This window comes from Salmo salar, chromosome 17, assembly GCF_965601325.2.
Source record: "Salmo salar chromosome 17, fSalSal1, whole genome shotgun sequence".
Classification (NCBI taxonomy): Eukaryota; Metazoa; Chordata; class Actinopteri; order Salmoniformes; family Salmonidae; genus Salmo; species Salmo salar.
The window spans coordinates 75,880,411-75,896,618 of NC_138307.1; the positions used below are offsets into that span (position 1 = coordinate 75,880,411).

General features: G+C 46.4%; 2 protein-coding genes across 10 annotated transcripts in view; one reads left to right on the plus strand and one right to left on the minus strand.

Moving 5' to 3' along the window:
• The window catches only part of LOC106576510 (prickle-like protein 1), a 71,414-nt gene extending 66,669 nt beyond the window's left edge, over window positions 1–4,745 (plus strand). For both annotated transcript variants that reach the window (XM_082964113.1, XM_082964112.1), the window contains exons 5-8: window positions 720–923; window positions 1,354–1,540; window positions 1,720–2,667; window positions 2,926–4,745. In XM_082964113.1, coding sequence (XP_082820239.1) covers window positions 720–923; window positions 1,354–1,540; window positions 1,720–2,667; window positions 2,926–3,851 — 2,265 coding nt within the window. In that variant the 3' untranslated portion in view covers window positions 3,852–4,745. The remainder of the gene's footprint in view (window positions 1–719; window positions 924–1,353; window positions 1,541–1,719; window positions 2,668–2,925) is intronic.
• Window positions 4,746–4,946: 201 nt separating this feature from the next.
• Window positions 4,947–16,208, minus strand: part of LOC106576512 (uncharacterized) — a 37,719-nt gene continuing 26,457 nt past the window's right edge. For all 8 annotated transcript variants that reach the window (XM_082964115.1, XM_082964120.1, XM_082964114.1 and 5 more), the window contains exons 9-10: window positions 16,207–16,208; window positions 4,947–7,821 (exon numbers count right to left, since the gene is read on the minus strand). The exon at window positions 16,207–16,208 is cut by the window's right edge and continues 130 nt beyond it. In XM_082964115.1, coding sequence (XP_082820241.1) covers window positions 7,618–7,821; window positions 16,207–16,208 — 206 coding nt within the window. In that variant the 3' untranslated portion in view covers window positions 4,947–7,617. The remainder of the gene's footprint in view (window positions 7,822–16,206) is intronic.

Here is a 16,208-nt window from a genome sequence, read left to right on the forward strand (position 1 = left end):
GCTGTAGTTTTGATTGCCGTACCTTCAGGGGACACACGACACCCCGGTTTCCAAGGCCGATGGTGGCTTGGTAATAATGGACAACAGCTGTGAGCGGTGTCCTGTGGCCCTAGTGCTCAGACCTGGGTTCAAATAGTATTTGAGATCATTTCAAATACTTTAGCCTGGCTTGATTGAGCTAGCCTAGCGCAATGGGACCACTGCCCATCTGTCACTCTAGGCTGGTTAAAGCAAGCAATTAAAGTATTTGAAAGACTTGTAATAGTATTTGAACCCAGGTCTGGCAGTGGTTATTTAAAGACTGATGACTGTATGTTCAGACATGCTCTGGTGAGCTGGAGGGATGAGGCTATAGTATAGTGTTTGGTTTTACTTAAACATGTACAGAACAAAACAACACAGACACAAGGACACAAACACCATAACAATTTGCTCATTCCTTGGTGTTTTATGTGGACTGAAACATCACTTGACATGACTCAGGGATCCGTTCTGTTTTGCTGGTAACTTAATTAAGCAATACATTAAGCAACGCGCTTGTTGATATCTTTTGCACGTCACATGGTCCCAGATCAGTTTGTGCTGTCTTGCCAACTCTTAGGATCGTTGTCACATGACTGGCACAGACAGATCTGGGAACAGGCTATGTATACCCTGCTTCTTCAACGATACCCCATCCTTCTCCATATGAACATGATGTGATGTTGTTTCATCCCCAGTGTGGTGAGGGCATCAGTGGAGGAGAGATGGCAATCTTTGCATTGCGGGCGGGTCCGGGGCCGTGCTGGCATCCAGCATGCTTTGCGTGCGCCACGTGTCAGGAGCTGCTGGTAGACCTTATCTACTTCCACCAGGACGGAAAGATCCACTGTGGACGACACCACGCTGAGCTGCTGAAACCACGATGCTCAGCCTGTGATGAGGTGAGATCACTGTGTGTGTGATCAATAACCTGTGATGAGGTGAGATCACTGTGTGTGTGATCAATAACCTGTGATGAGATCACTGTGTGTGTGTGTGTGTGTGTGAGATCAATAACCTGTGATGAGGTGAGATCACTGTGTGTGTGTGTGTGTGATCAATAACCTGTGATGAGGTTAACTCATTGCAAACATGAAACATTGAAGTGTTGGCTTGAAACAATGGCAGACTTTTTTTCAACATACAGTACAGTAGTTAGGCTTTAGTCAGTCTGCTCATTAAACACTGGAGATAGACAGTAGCCTACTGGAGCGATGTGACCAATAAGCTTACTGCACAATTAGGAACTGAAGTTGAATTCATCTTGTGTTTGTCTGTTTCCTAATTATTCTATAAGTAGCAGAGTATTTAAACATGTTTATCCCCCCTCAGATCATTTTTTCTGATGAGTGCACGGAGGCCGAGGGGCGTCACTGGCACATGAAGCACTTTGCCTGTTTCGAGTGTGAGACGGTGCTCGGCGGTCAGCGATACATCATGAAAGATGGCCGCCCCTACTGCTGCGGCTGCTTCGAGTCTCTGTACGCGGAGTACTGTGAAGCCTGCGGGGAGAATATAGGTGAGTCAATATCTCTGGTTCATATGTGGTCAATCTATGCCTGATTACTGGAATAAATAAAGAGTTGTTGACATAATGTGTAGCCTGTTGCTGAAGCCTTTTAGAGATGTCGCTCTACATTCACCACCTCTCCCTCTCTTCCCTCCATTCCTCTCTCCCTCCCTTCTTGCCTCCACCAGGAGTGGACCACGCCCAGATGACCTACGAGGGTGTCCACTGGCACGCTACAGACACGTGTTTCTGCTGTGCCCAGTGTAAGAGCTCCCTGCTGGGCTGTCCCTTCCTGCCCAAGCAGGGCCGTATCTACTGCTCCAAGGCCTGCAGCCTGGGAGAGGACGTCTACGCCTCAGACTCCTCCGACTCGGTCTTCCAGTCCGCCGGCTCTCGTGAATCCCGCCAGAGCCACATGGGTAAGAGTAGCCAGCCGGTGGCTGAACAGTGGAGGCAGTCCCAGCTCTTCAACCCGGTTGCAGTGGCTGACTATAACAAGACTCCTAGTCTATATGGAGATAGAGAGGACAGAGATATGGATATTGTGGGGCAAAAGCTGTCCCACATGGGCATCACTGAGGTGCACACCTGGAGGGAACGAGAGGACGCTCCGGAGGATCCAGAGGAGTGGGCCGAACACGAGGACTACATGACACAGCTCCTGCTGAAGTTCGGGGACCGCGCCGGGGTGTTCCAGACGCAGCCTTCAGAGGAACCCAGCACCAGTAGGTCAGCCGAACCCTGGCTGAAGCCTGAGACTAAACCCGCCTCCACCTCCACCAGTCCCACGAACCAGAGCCACAGTCACCTGCCTGAGATGTACTGGGCCCAGTCCCAGGATGGGCTGGTCAGTAAGAAGCACCTGCCTGAGATGTACTGGGCACAGTCCCAAGACGGGCTTGGGGACTCGGCTTACGGAAGCCACCCGGGCCCTGCTAGTGCCAGAAAGATCCATGATCTGGATCTGGACCAGGGGCTGATGGACCAGAGGGTTAGCGCTGGGGGAGCAGGGTTATGGATGCTGGACCCCAGGCAGTGGTGTGAAGACTCTCTGGAGTGTATCACAGACGAGCTGAGGAAGACTGAGCACAGTGTCGGAGACTCCATGGACTCTCTAGCCCTCTCTAACATCACTGGTAAGAGTTCATATCACATGCGCTTCTTTGTTTACTGTAAAACAGTGTTTGGTGAACTTCTGGTGAAAGTAGTCTGGTAAAGGTCGTCGGCGATCAGTTCTTAATTCCAGTGTAATAATGGAGATGTAAATGGAACAGGAAAAGATAGTATAAAAAGCCATGAAACAAAATAGCTACAGTAATTAGATACAGTAAAGAACTCTTGTTTTCCTGCTTCTTTCTCGAGTAACACAACTTTATATTGTCCTGTCCTCCCAGGTGCGTCAGCGGATGGAGACAGTAAGGAGGGTCAGATCCTCTACTCCCTCCACAACCTGCTGGACCCAGAAGATTGTGAGAAGATGAGCATCATGGGCACCCTCAACTCCTCCATGCTCCACCGCAGCGCCAACTCTCTCGATCACCAGGAGGGGGCAGCAGACCAGGAAGAAGAGGAGGTGTTGAGGGGGGTGCAGAGGGTACAGGGGCCGGTGTCTTTGCCCCTCCCACCCCTCCCTCCTAAACAGGAGGTGCCACCACCTCACCTTCAGCTGCCAGTGTTGAGGAGGAGCAGGTCCCAGTCCACACGGCCACCTGGCCAGCAGATGGTCAAGTTCTCTGAGGACACGGTGGATAACGGGTCTTACCAGAACCTGGCGGTGCGTCAGCCTCCTCAGAGTGAGAGGACGCGTCGGAGGGTGTACCACCACGAGGACCCCGAAAGGCCACGCCGGCACCACCACAGCCGCCACCACAACCGCAGAGCCCGCTCGGACAACGCTCTTAACCTGCTGCCTAAGGAACGGGTGCAGAGGCCCTACGAGGGACATGGTCTGAGTTCCCTTCAGGAACACCACGCGGCCCTCTTCAACCAACCTGGCCCTGGTGCTCACAGGCCGCCACCCTATCCCCACACCACTTCGGACTACTCCCTCCAGGCTCGGGGCGACCGGGATCGTGACCGCTTCTTAGGCGGCCTATACGCTGACGAGGAAGACTGGTGCTCCACCTGCTCCTCTTCTTCCTCAGACTCTGAGGAGGAAGGTTACTTCCTGGGGCAGCTCATTCCCCAGCCCAGGGTTACTAGCAGGTATCAATACTACACTGAGGACTTCCCAACACGCGTTACGGCCATGTCGCCCAACGACTCACGGACTAAATCCAGAAAGAAGGGTCACAGAGGAAAGAACTGCATCATTTCATAATCTAGATGTACATTCTCTGTTTTACTTCCAGCAGTAATCATTTGTGGACAGGTGAGACCAGTTCTTTGTAGTTTGACTTGCTGGACAAAACATTGTCCATATTATTGGACTTCTTATTATGGGTCATGTCTAACACTCAAACCATGCCAGGAGACCTAAAAAAAGACATTTTCTTTTCCTTTTATAAAATTCACCAAAAAACACATTTGTTTTTTTTTACAACATTGTATGATGAACCATTGGAAGTATTCCAGCAATACCATTGTGTGCATTAAATGGCAATTAATGCACTATTGTTATTGCTGACAGGGAGAGGAATAGTTAGTAAAGTAGACTTCTAGAGACAAACCAACATAATTATTTAATAGTACAAAATATGAATGTATATATATTAAGTTAAAATGTTAATACTGGTATTTTTATATCCCCAAGTTTTAACTGAGATTTTTCTGGTTTTGATGTAAACAAAGTTGGCGTAGGGAGGCAGGACAAGCTGTTGTCGTAGTAACAAGCAGAGCTATTTTGCACGCATCACTTGTCAATCAATCAAGGCTTTACAAAAACAAACCAACTGTTGCCAGGATACAAACCATGTGCTTACTCAAATCAAAGTGCCATAATATCTGGTTTCTGGTAGGCTAACAATTAACATGAAGTTGCTCTTAAACCTCTCAACATCAATGTAAAGTGATACCCTGAGTCTTTCCTGTATTCCAATGTTTATTCTCTAACACGCTTGTCCCTCAGGGTGTAAAATACAATGTAAAAGCAACCTGTGGAGATTCATTTACATTAGAGGTCTTCTCCATACATGCCCTTTATACAGCGCAGGTCATTATACCATGAATACTTAACTGTTGTGATGTAAAGCTTTAAATAAATATTCTTACCCAATGTTTCAGAAAATGTTTGTTTCTCGTATATACTAGAATAATTGATTTGATAGCATTTTTGGACAAAGTAAATATTAAAATATACAATGCAAATAACTTGGTGTTCAAGCAGTGCACCTAAACCAAACACTGACCCACAAAGTACCATCGGAGGCACCAAACCTGATTTGTGAATGGTAGATACTACATTGTCTACAACTCATTTACATAATAAAAACATCTTTATTATTGTTATACTCAAAAATCATTTAAATCACAAATCAAAGACGAGTCAGTTCCACATACAGAAAGTTGAGTTGAGCATCTGACGTTTAGAAAGTGTTCTTTTCTTCTCCCTCTTCCCCCCCCAGAGAAAATTAGCACTGGTGGTGAATACAATAATCTGTCAAAAAACACAAAATGTAAATCACACATAGCAGGCCAGTGCCATACTGGCTGAAGTAGGTCATAGTCAGATTAACACATTTTCCATACAAACGAAAAGAGAGAACGTGTATATTCTCAGACCATACAAGACTTTACACAAGTAGCACAATCCTACTCCCAGGCAGTAGCACCAAAAGTCTTGCTTCAGCTGCTGCAATCTCAAATCAAATGTACCTAGCAGGAAGAGTTCATAAAACAAGACTTTGCTTTTTAACTGGATCCTTACAGTACCAGTCAAAAGTTTGGACACACCTACTCATCCCAGGGATTTTCTTTATTTTTGCTATTTTCTACATTGTAGAATAATAGCGAAGACATCAAAACTATGAAATAACACATGAAATCATGTATTAAATCAATATATATTTTATATTTGCAATTCTTCAAAGTAGCCACCCTTTGCCTTGATGACAGCTTTGCACACTCTTGGCATTCTCTCAACCAGCTTCATGAGGTAGTCACCTGGACTGCATTTCAATTAACAGATGTGCCTTTGTTAAAAGTACATTTGTGTAATTTCTTTCCTTAATGCGTTTGAGCCAATCATTTGTGTTGTGACAAGGTAGGGGTGGTATACAGAAGATACATTTACATTTTAGTCATTTAGCAGACGCTCTTATCCAGAGCGACTTACAGTAGTGAATGCATACATTTCATTTCATGCATTTAAAAAAATATAAATTGTACTGGCCCCCCGTGGGAATCGAACCCACAACCCTGGCGTTGCACACACCATGCTGGCGTTGCAAACACCATGCTCTACCAACTGAGCCACAGGGAAGCCTGTGCATGTGACAAGATAGACCTATTTGGTAAAATACCAAGTACATACTATGCCGAGAACAGCTCAAATAAGCAAAGAGAAACGACAGTCAGTCAATCCGGAAAACGTCAAGAACTTTTAAAGTTTGTTCAAGTGCAGTCGCAAAAACCATCAAGCACTATGATGAAACTGGCTCTAATTAGGACCACCACAGGACAGGAAGACCCAGAGGTACCTCTGCTGCAGAGGATAAGTTCATTAGAGTTACCAGCCTAAGAAATTGCAGCCCAAATAAATGCTGCACAGTGTTCAAGTAACAGACACATCTCAACATCAACTGTTCAGAGCAGACTGCATGAAAGCAGGCCTTTATGGTCGAATTGCTGCAAAGAAACCACTACTAAAGGACACCAATAAGAAGAAGAGACTTGCTTGTGCCAAGAAACACGAGCAATGGACATGAGACCGGTGGAAATCCTTCCTTTGGTCTGATGAGTCCATTTTTGCTTTTTGGTTCCAACCGCGGTGTCTTTGAGATGCAAAATAGGTGAACGGATGATCTCCGCATGTGTGGTTCCCACCGTGAAGCATGGAGGAGGTGGTGTGGGGGTGCTTTGCTGGTGACACGGTCTGTGATTTAAAAAAAAAATTATAGGCACACTTAACCAGCATGGCTACCACAGCATTCTGAAGCGATACGCCATCCCATCTGGTTTGCGCTTAGTGGGACTATCATTTGTTTTTCAACAGGACAATGACCCAACACACCTCCAGGCTGTGTAAGGGCTATTTGACCAAGAAGGAGAGTGATGGAGTGCTGCATCAGATGACCTGACCTCCACAATCACCCGACCCTCAATCCAATTGAGATGGTTTGGGATGAGTACGACCGCAGAGTGAAGGAAAAGCAGCCAACAAGTGATCAGCATATGTGGGAACTCCTTCAAGACTGTTGGAAAAGCATTCCAGGTGAAGAGAATGCCAAGAGTGTGCAAAGATGTCATCAAGGCAAAGGGTGGTTACTTTGAAGTATCTCAAATATAAAATATATTTGTATTTGTTTAACACTTTTTTGGTTGCTACATGATTTGTTATTTCATAGTTTTGATGTCTTCACTATTATTCTACAATGCAGAAAATAGTAAAAATAAAGAAAAACCCTTGACTGGTACTGTACTTGCAGAGCATTGTTTGTGGTACCAGTGGATAATGACCTATAACACACATCACCATTAGATTACCAGTTCAGTAAAAAACACTGATGACCGTTCCCTATGGTTACACTGGTTAACAACAGTTTTAAAATCACTAAATCCCAGATGAACTATTAGCCTAAATTGACCTACCAGTTCTACTAGTTAAGGACATTGTAGAACCAATACCCTCATCGGGTGGTGAGGAAGTAGCTGAACAGGACTTTGAACACTGTTTTTGACAACATTGACTAATTACTGCTGGACATTATCAGTACATATGGGTTACCTGGGTGTGGTGCATGTCTGGCCTGAAACCCAGAAAGATGGGAAAACATGGGGCCAATACCGCTCAAGATATCCATAGTCTTAACACATGGCAGACCCCTGGGAGTCCTGCCCTCACTGTATGCCCAAACTGGAGGCCCAACAAAAAGACTGGACCTGATTGGCTCCCTTACAATAAGATGGGACGCGATTGGCTGTCTGTCTCAGATGGAGGGTTCCGGTTGCTGTACGACCTCAATCACCTGATCCAGATCGGAGATGAAGTGCTTGAGGTCGTCAAGGCAACGCTCCCTGATCTCTCCCAGGTTCTCTCGGAGTGGAATCTGCAGCTGCTTCTCCAGACTGGCGTCCTTAGCAACCAGCATCTTCACTACCATGCCAAACGTCTCACAGTCCTGCCGGTACACCTGGAAAACACCACATCATCAGAAACAGGAGCCAATAACACTTCATTTTGGTCAATTAGCAGATGCTCTTATCCACAAGGAATTTCAGTCAGAGCAATCTAATACAACATGATCAACAAGTAATGAACATCAACTACAGAACTAGAACAAATGAACAGTACTAGCTCTTCAGAGACTAGGAACATCAGCACCCTCCTTGGAATATGAGGGTCTGGTTTTAGAAACTATTTCCTGATGAGCCCAGAGCAAGCTCACGTCTACATGCTCGTTCAATAGCCCTGCTAAAGGAGAAGAGAACACTGGTGTGAACAACACACACTTCATTGTGTTAACACATAGACCCAGTTCTCCTGTCAGCACACAAGCCTTCTTATTGGCTAGCCTGGCCCCAGAGCCAATAAACACCCAGTAAAGTAGAGGAGTTGAGGCTCTAGGGCTTGTAACAGGTGTGAGGGGAACAATGAGAGGAGAGGTGTTAAAACCTTGATGAGAGCTGCTGACCCACACCTAGTCTTCAATGGCTCACACAGACCAAACAGCAAATATACTGCTGATGTCATACAAGGTCAGACCTAGTACAGAGTCTAATGATTTGATCAGAGGAGGATTGGTCTAGCTTATCAAAAATTAATTCAATCCAACAGCAACATTTTGATTACAAGAGCTAAATAAAAGGTCTTAAATCTGTAATCTTTCCCATCACGATAAATCACAAATTGAAACATGCACTGACAAGGAAAGATTGAAATAACGGAGGGAAAACACCAAGAGAAGACACTGTTGAACTGTCATTGAGATGAAAAACAGTCCACCCCATTGCCCCAGGGTGACACCTGGAAAAGGTTCTCACCATAAACATGCAGAAGGAGAGAGAAAAGTGGCCTGTTTAGAATTGTGACCTTCTACAGACCAACATGGGAGCAGAGAATACATGCAGGCAAGATCATTATGGACATTCCAACATGGTCCACTCACTAGCCCTTGGTTACCACACCCTGACAGCTCTCCACTGCATACTTTGAGCTGTCTCAGACAGCACGGGGCTGTGCCGTCCAGAATAGTTTAGCTTCCAGCTACAGTCCGTTTCCCAGGGCCTCAGTCTCTGAGTCTGCAGCTATAAGAGGTGAGTCACTGTCAGGCCTTTAGGACAGTAACACAGACCTGTAACTATCTTCCCTTTCTCCCCTACCCACCCTCTTATCTTGCTCTCTTTTTCTGTCTCTCTCTCAATTCAATTCAAGGCCTTTATTGGCATGGGAAACATGTTTACATTGCCAAAGCAAGCGAAATAGATAATAAACAAAAGTGGAATAAACAAAAAATGTACAGTAAACATTACACTCACAAAAGTTCCAAAATAGACATAAAATGTCATATTATGTGCAAATAGTTAAAGTACTAGGAAAATAAATCAACATAAATATGGGTTGTATTTACAAGGGTGTTTGTTCTTCACTTGTTGCCATTTTCTTGTGGAAACGGGTCACAAATCTTGCTGCTGTGATGTCACACAGTGGTATTTCACCCAGTAGATATGGGAGTTGATTTAAAAAAAAATAAAAAATTAAATAATTAAATTCTTTGTGGATCTGTGTAATCATCTCTCTCCCCTACTGGATCCTGTCCTGTGTGAACAGTGAGGTGAACTATCACTAATCTTCTCTCCCTACTGGATCCTGTCCTGTGTGAACAGTGAGGTGAACTATCACTAATCTTCTCTCCCTACTGGATCCTGTCCTGTGTGAACAGTGAGGTGAACTATCACTAATCTTCTCTCCCTACTGGATCCTGTCCTGTGTGAACAGTGAGGTGAACTATCACTAATCTTCTCTCCCCTACTGGATCCTGTCCTGTGTGAACAGTGAGGTGAACTATCACTAATCTTCTCTCCCTACTGGATCCTGTCCTGTGTGAACAGTGAGGTGAACTATCACTAATCTTCTCTCCCTACTGGATCCTGTCCTGTGTGAACAGTGAGGTGAACTATCACTTATCTTCTCTCCCTACTGGATCCTGTCCTGTGTGAACAGTGAGGTGAACTATCACTAATCTTCTCTCCCCTACTGGATCCTGTCCTGTGTGAACAGTGAGGTGAACTATCACTAATCTTCTCTCCCTACTGGATCCTGTCCTGTGTGAACAGTGAGGTGAACTATCACTAATCTTCTCTCCCCTACTGGATCCTGTCCTGTGTGAACAGTGAGGTGAACTATCACTAATCTTCTCTCCCTACTGGATCCTGTCCTGTGTGAACAGTGAGGTGAACTATCACTAATCTTCTCTCCCTACTGGATCCTGTCCTGTGTGAACAGTGAGGTGAACTATCACTAATCTTCTCTCCCTACTGGATCCTGTCCTGTGTGAACAGTGAGGTGAACTATCACTAATCTTCTCTCCCTACTGGATCCTGTCCTGTGTGAACAGTGAGGTGAACTATCACTAATCTTCTCTCCCTACTGGATCCTGTCCTGTGTGAACAGTGAGGTGAACTATCACTAATCTTCTCTCCCTACTGGATCCTGTCCTGTGTGAACAGTGAGGTGAACTATCACTAATCTTCTCTCCCTACTGGATCCTGTCCTGTGTGAACAGTGAGGTGAACTATCACTAATCTTCTCTCCCTACTGGATCCTGTCCTGTGTGAACAGTGAGGTGAACTATCACTAATCTTCTCTCCCTACTGGATCCTGTCCTGTGTGAACAGTGAGGTGAACTATCACTAATCTTCTCTTAGTGCTACACTGGGTTCAAATGCCTTCGATTTCATTTTTCTAGATGTAGATCTTTTACTGCTCTAGTGATGTAAGTATTGTTTGGATAACCTTATTAACTATTTATTATGGATTGATTTAGCATTTTATTTGTTTCACTCTTGATGTGATGTGCACTGCAGAGAACACCGGAAGAAGAATTATCACAGCAAAGTATTATAATGTTTGTTTATGTGACAATTATTCATAAGGGACGGGTTTCCAACTGGCGATTTGACAGTTAAATAAAATGTCATTCATTCACTCAGTAATGCTCATTAGACCAAGCAGAAAGTCATCAGGACACAAGGTTGAGCTTAGGTCAAATATAGATTTAGTCCAATTTAAACTAGATGATTAATTATCTGGATTCTCGGGCTCGATACGCCAGGCCGATACAGGAAGCTAACAGGCCTGGGGGAGTGAGTGGGTGCGTGCTGGAGTTGAAGACGAACCACAGCTGAGTTTGGCTGGGCAGGAATGTGAAGGTTGGGGTGGGGGGGCCAGATGAGGACATCTAAGCCGGGTTACAGTCAGGCAGCATCCCAAATGGCACCCTATCCAGTGCACTACTTTAGACCAGGACTCATAGGGCCATGTAGGGAACAGGGTGCCATTTGGGACACAGCCTCAGTCCTCCACCTAACCCAACCCCATTAACAGTTGCTACTGTACTGCTAGGCATTTTCATTTCCAGGCTATTTTTAGCCAATCACAATGTTGCTGGTTGTGGACTAGAGCCAGGCTATGTAAGGAAGGCAGAGGCCATGATAATGAAATCACATGAAACCTCTAATGGCTATGATATCATATGTATGTTAATCAAGAGCCCTACCCATTCACACACATACATAAATGACTGTGTTAATCAGCACTGCATTGTGTTAAGGCTGTATTGTTAGTTCTATAGTAACTGAGATGGTCAGGCAACATAGTGACTGTATTTCCAACCTCAACTCCTTAGTTACTACACCATGAGCGGTTTAGATTCATAGGTAGGCTATACCGAATGTGTACGGAATTAAGTTGTTAATAACAGGAGGAACCAATAAGTCCAAAGCAGGAAGTGCAATGTTCCAACTCCTAACAACGCTTACAATGCATTTCATAGATCACACTGTACTTTCACATACTTCCTGTGTGACCCTTGATCCCACTACCCAATCAGGGAGGAAGTTGCTCTTGACCACTGGAGGTGTGGGTGGGTGTGGGTTTGGGTCCTGTTGTTGAGCCTATGGCTTTGAGCATGGAGGCGTCGACTGGTGGGAGTGCAGGGTCTGATCTCAGGGTTGTGGATCAGAGAGATACTGCATACCGGAAGGACAGGGAGGGGACCCAGCCGGGACACGGAGACAGGGGCCACAGCCCCTCTCTGATTAGAGCCTGGGGGCTGAGGAGGAGGAGAGGCCACACAGTGTGGCTCTGGAGCTTAAAGGGTTGCTATTGAATCAAAACATGCTACCAGTTTTCCAGGTTATGAGGGGTATGGCCTACCTCAAACCAGTGTTCCAAATGGCACCCTATTCCCTACATAGCTCCCTGGTCTAAAGTAGTGCACTATAAAGGGAATAGGGCCCTAGTCTGGTGCCACATTCCAGACGATGATGAATAGGCCCTATAGAAGCTGGATGCCACCCATGCCTTTCTGCCTTTTAACCACTCCATGGAAGTGAGCTAAGCTGGTAGCTCTGCCAAAGTCAGCGCCATTCATATGCCTCATCTTCCTCCTCCTCTACAGTGAGAAGACCATGGAGGTGGAATTTAGTCCAATTTCACTTTGCTACACAAACACAGTAGGCTATATGGGATGACAGGTGATATGTGAAAAGCGTAGAGGGAGCCAGTGTAGGCTAAGTGTACAATGGATGAGATGGCTAGACCAGATTGTGGAGGGAAAATAAACATCTCGCTCTCTCTGTGTGTGTGTGTGTGTGTGTGGTTGGCATCTGGTTGACACTTGTTGAGCGGCTAACCATTACTGCAGTGGAGAGCCCCACTTTACAGACCTTTCTAATGTGAAATAAGGGGGTTGTTCCTTGAAAGGCTTCCATGCTGGGTCACTTAACTATGCATGATCTGAGGACCTAAACACACACTTCAATCACTTGATGTGGAAAGAGCAGCCAGGTGAAACCTCAGAGGAAATCAACAGATGTTGTTGAGGGAGGCCTAGTGGTCTCAGGAAGAGTTTCTCTGAAGCAATGCTTCTTTATGCAGATAGAAACAGGTTCGAACAATTGGCTTTGAAGTACTGGTTTGGGATGTGTCTTTAGTGTTATCTGACAGCTTAGGCCATCACATCACATACAAGCCTACGCTTCAAACACACAAAAATTAGCTTTCTATTGAAATCTCACTGTCACTTTGCAGTGAGGACAAGACATATTACGCTTCAATAATCAACTTGACAAAGATATTGCTTTCAACATAAACGTAAAATCATATTATTAATTTAATGCTAGATGTGTTCAGACTAGACCTAGAGGAGAGCTGACCAGATGTGTTCAGACTAGAACTAGAGGAGAGCTGACCAGATGTGTTCAGACTAGACCTAGAGGAGAGCTGACCAGATGTGTTCAGACTAGAACTAGAGGAGAGCTGACCAGATGTGTTCAGACTAGACCTAGAGGAGAGCTGACCAGATGTGTTCAGACTAGAACTAGAGGAGAGCTGACCAGATGTGTTCCCAGACTAGAACTAGAGGAGAGCTGACCAGATGTGTTCCCAGACTAGACCTAGAGGAGAGCTGACCAGATGTGTTCCCAGACTAGAACTAGAGGAGAGCTGACCAGATGTGTTCCCAGACTAGACCTAGAGGAGAGCTGACCAGATGTGTTCCCAGACTAGACCTAGAGGAGAGCTGACCAGATGTGTTCCCAGACTAGACCTAGAGGAGAGCTGACCAGATGTGTTCCCAGACTAGACCTAGAGGAGAGCTGACCAGATGTGTTCCCAGACTAGACCTAGAGGAGAGCTGACCAGATGTGTTCCCAGACTAGACCTAGAGGAGAGCTGACCAGATGTGTTCCCAGACTAGACCTAGAGGAGAGCTATGTTTAACGACAGGATCCTTAATATGGTCCCCTCAAACATGCCTTTTTTCTCTGAGGGAAGAGGGCATCAAATAGCTGTTGTAAGGGTCATGCTCTGAGGTGCAGCTCCACAGAAGGGCTCTGTGTGTGTGTTAGGTCTCTACCCCAGGAGGACACTCAGATTTAATGAGCTCAGTAAAACAGCAGAGATGCCCTTAATTAGCTCACTGGGAGCATAGGACCACACACACACACACACACACACACACACACACACACACACACACACACACACACACACACACACACACACACACACACACACACACACACACACACACACACACACACACACACACACACACACACACACACACACACACACACACACACACACACACACACACACACACACACACACGCGCAGCCTAGTGGTTAGAGCGTTGGGCCACTAACCGAAAGGTTGCTAGATCGAATCCCAAAGCTGACAAGGTAAAAATCTGTTGATCTGCCCCTGAACAACGGCCAGTAACTGTTACTAGACCGTCATTGTAAATAATCATTTGTTCTTAACTGACTTGTCTGGTTAAACAAAGGTTCAATAAATAAATACAAAACACACGCCTCAGGTGCTTTCTATCCCACCCCTTCTAGGCTGGGTGGGGGTGGTATATACACCGGGGCTGAACTAGGCTGGCGGTATATAAACCGGGGCTGAACTAGGCTGGGTGGGGGTGGTATATAAACCTGGGCTGAACTAGACTGGTGGTATATTAACCTGGGTAGAACTAGGCTGGGTGGGGGTGGTATATAAACCTGGGCTGAACTAGGCTTGGTGGGGGTGGTATATAAACCTGGGCTGAACTAGGCTTGGTGGGGGTGGTATATAAACCTGGGCTGAACTAGGCTTGGTGGGGGTGGTATATAAACCTGGGCTGAACTAGGCTGGGTGGGGGTGGTATATAAACCTGGGCTGAACTAGACTGGTGGTATATTAACCTGGGTAGAACTAGGCTGGGTGGGGGTGGTATATAAACCTGGGTAGCACTAGGCCGGGTGGGGGTGGTATATTAACCTGGGTAGCACTAGGCCGGGTGGGGTTGGTATATAAACCTGGGTAGCACTAGGCCGGGTGGGGGTGGTATATAAACCTGGGTAGCACTAGGCCGGGTGGGGGTGGTATATAAACCTGGGTAGCACTAGGCCGGGTGGGGGTGGTAAATAAATATAAAATCTCTCACGCTCCTCCGCTCTCTCCACTGGCTTCCAGTCGAAGCTCGCATCCGCTACAAGACCATGGTGCTTGCCTACGGAGCTGTGAGGGGAACGGCACCTCCGTACCTTCAGGCTCTGATCAGGCCCTACACCCAAACAAGGGCACTCCGTTCATCCACCTCTGGCCTGCTCGCCTCCCTACCTCTGAGGAAGCACAGTTCCCGCTCAGCCCAGTCAAAACTGTTCGCTGCTCTGGCACCCCAATGGTGGAACAAGCTCCCTCACGACGCCAGGACAGCGGAGTCAATCACCACCTTCCGGAGACACCTGAAACCCCACCTCTTTAAGGAATACCTAGGATAGGATAAAGTAATCCTTCTAACCCCCCCCCCTTAAAAGATTTAGATGCACTATTGTAAAGTGGTTGTTCCACTGGATATTATAGGTGAATGCACCAATTTGTAAGTCGCTCTGGATAAGAGCGTCTGCTAAATGACTAAAATGTAAATGTAATATAAACCTGGGTAGCACTAGGCCGGGTGGGGGTGGTATATAAACCTGGGTAGCACTAGGCCGGGTGGGGTGGTATATAAACCTGGGTAGCACTAGGCCGGGTGGGGTGGTATATAAACCTGGGTAGCACTAGGCCGGGTGGGGTTGGTATATAAACCTGGGTAGCACTAGGCCGGGTGGGGTTGGTATATAAACCTGGGTAGCACTAGGCCGGGTGGGGTGGTATATAAACCTGGGTAGCACTAGGCCGGGTGGGGTTGGTATATAAACCTGGGTAGCACTAGGCCGGGTGGGGGTGGTATATAAACCTGGGTAGCACTAGGCCGGGTGGGGGTGGTATATAAACCTGGGTAGCACTAGGCCGGGTGGGGGTGGTATATAAACCTGGGTAGCACTAGGCCGGGTGGGGGTGGTATATAAACCTGGGTAGCACTAGGCCGGGTGGGGGTGGTATATAAACCTGGGTAGCACTAGGCCGGGTGGGGTGGTATATAAACCTGGGTAGCACTAGGCCGGGTGGGGTTGGTATATAAACCTGGGTAGCACTAGGCCGGGTGGGGGTGGTATATAAACCTGGTATGAATGGGCATCTGGCTGTTTGCAGTAATACAGGAGGGAACCAGGGTACTAGCTACAGAAACACACCGATGAAACCATGACTCGGCCCAGGAGTTTCTCCTGCTTCAGATGACAGGATAAGGAAAAACTCCAGGCCCTAATTCCACTAATGTTTTTCAAGCTTTTCCTGACCACATGACCTGTTTTATGCAAAGTCTCTTATGAGACAGCATGTCACTGTATTATTCTACATATGATAAATAAACGGAAGTGTGTATGTGGGCTAACCACGCCAGAGACATGGCTGTGTTGGGTACCT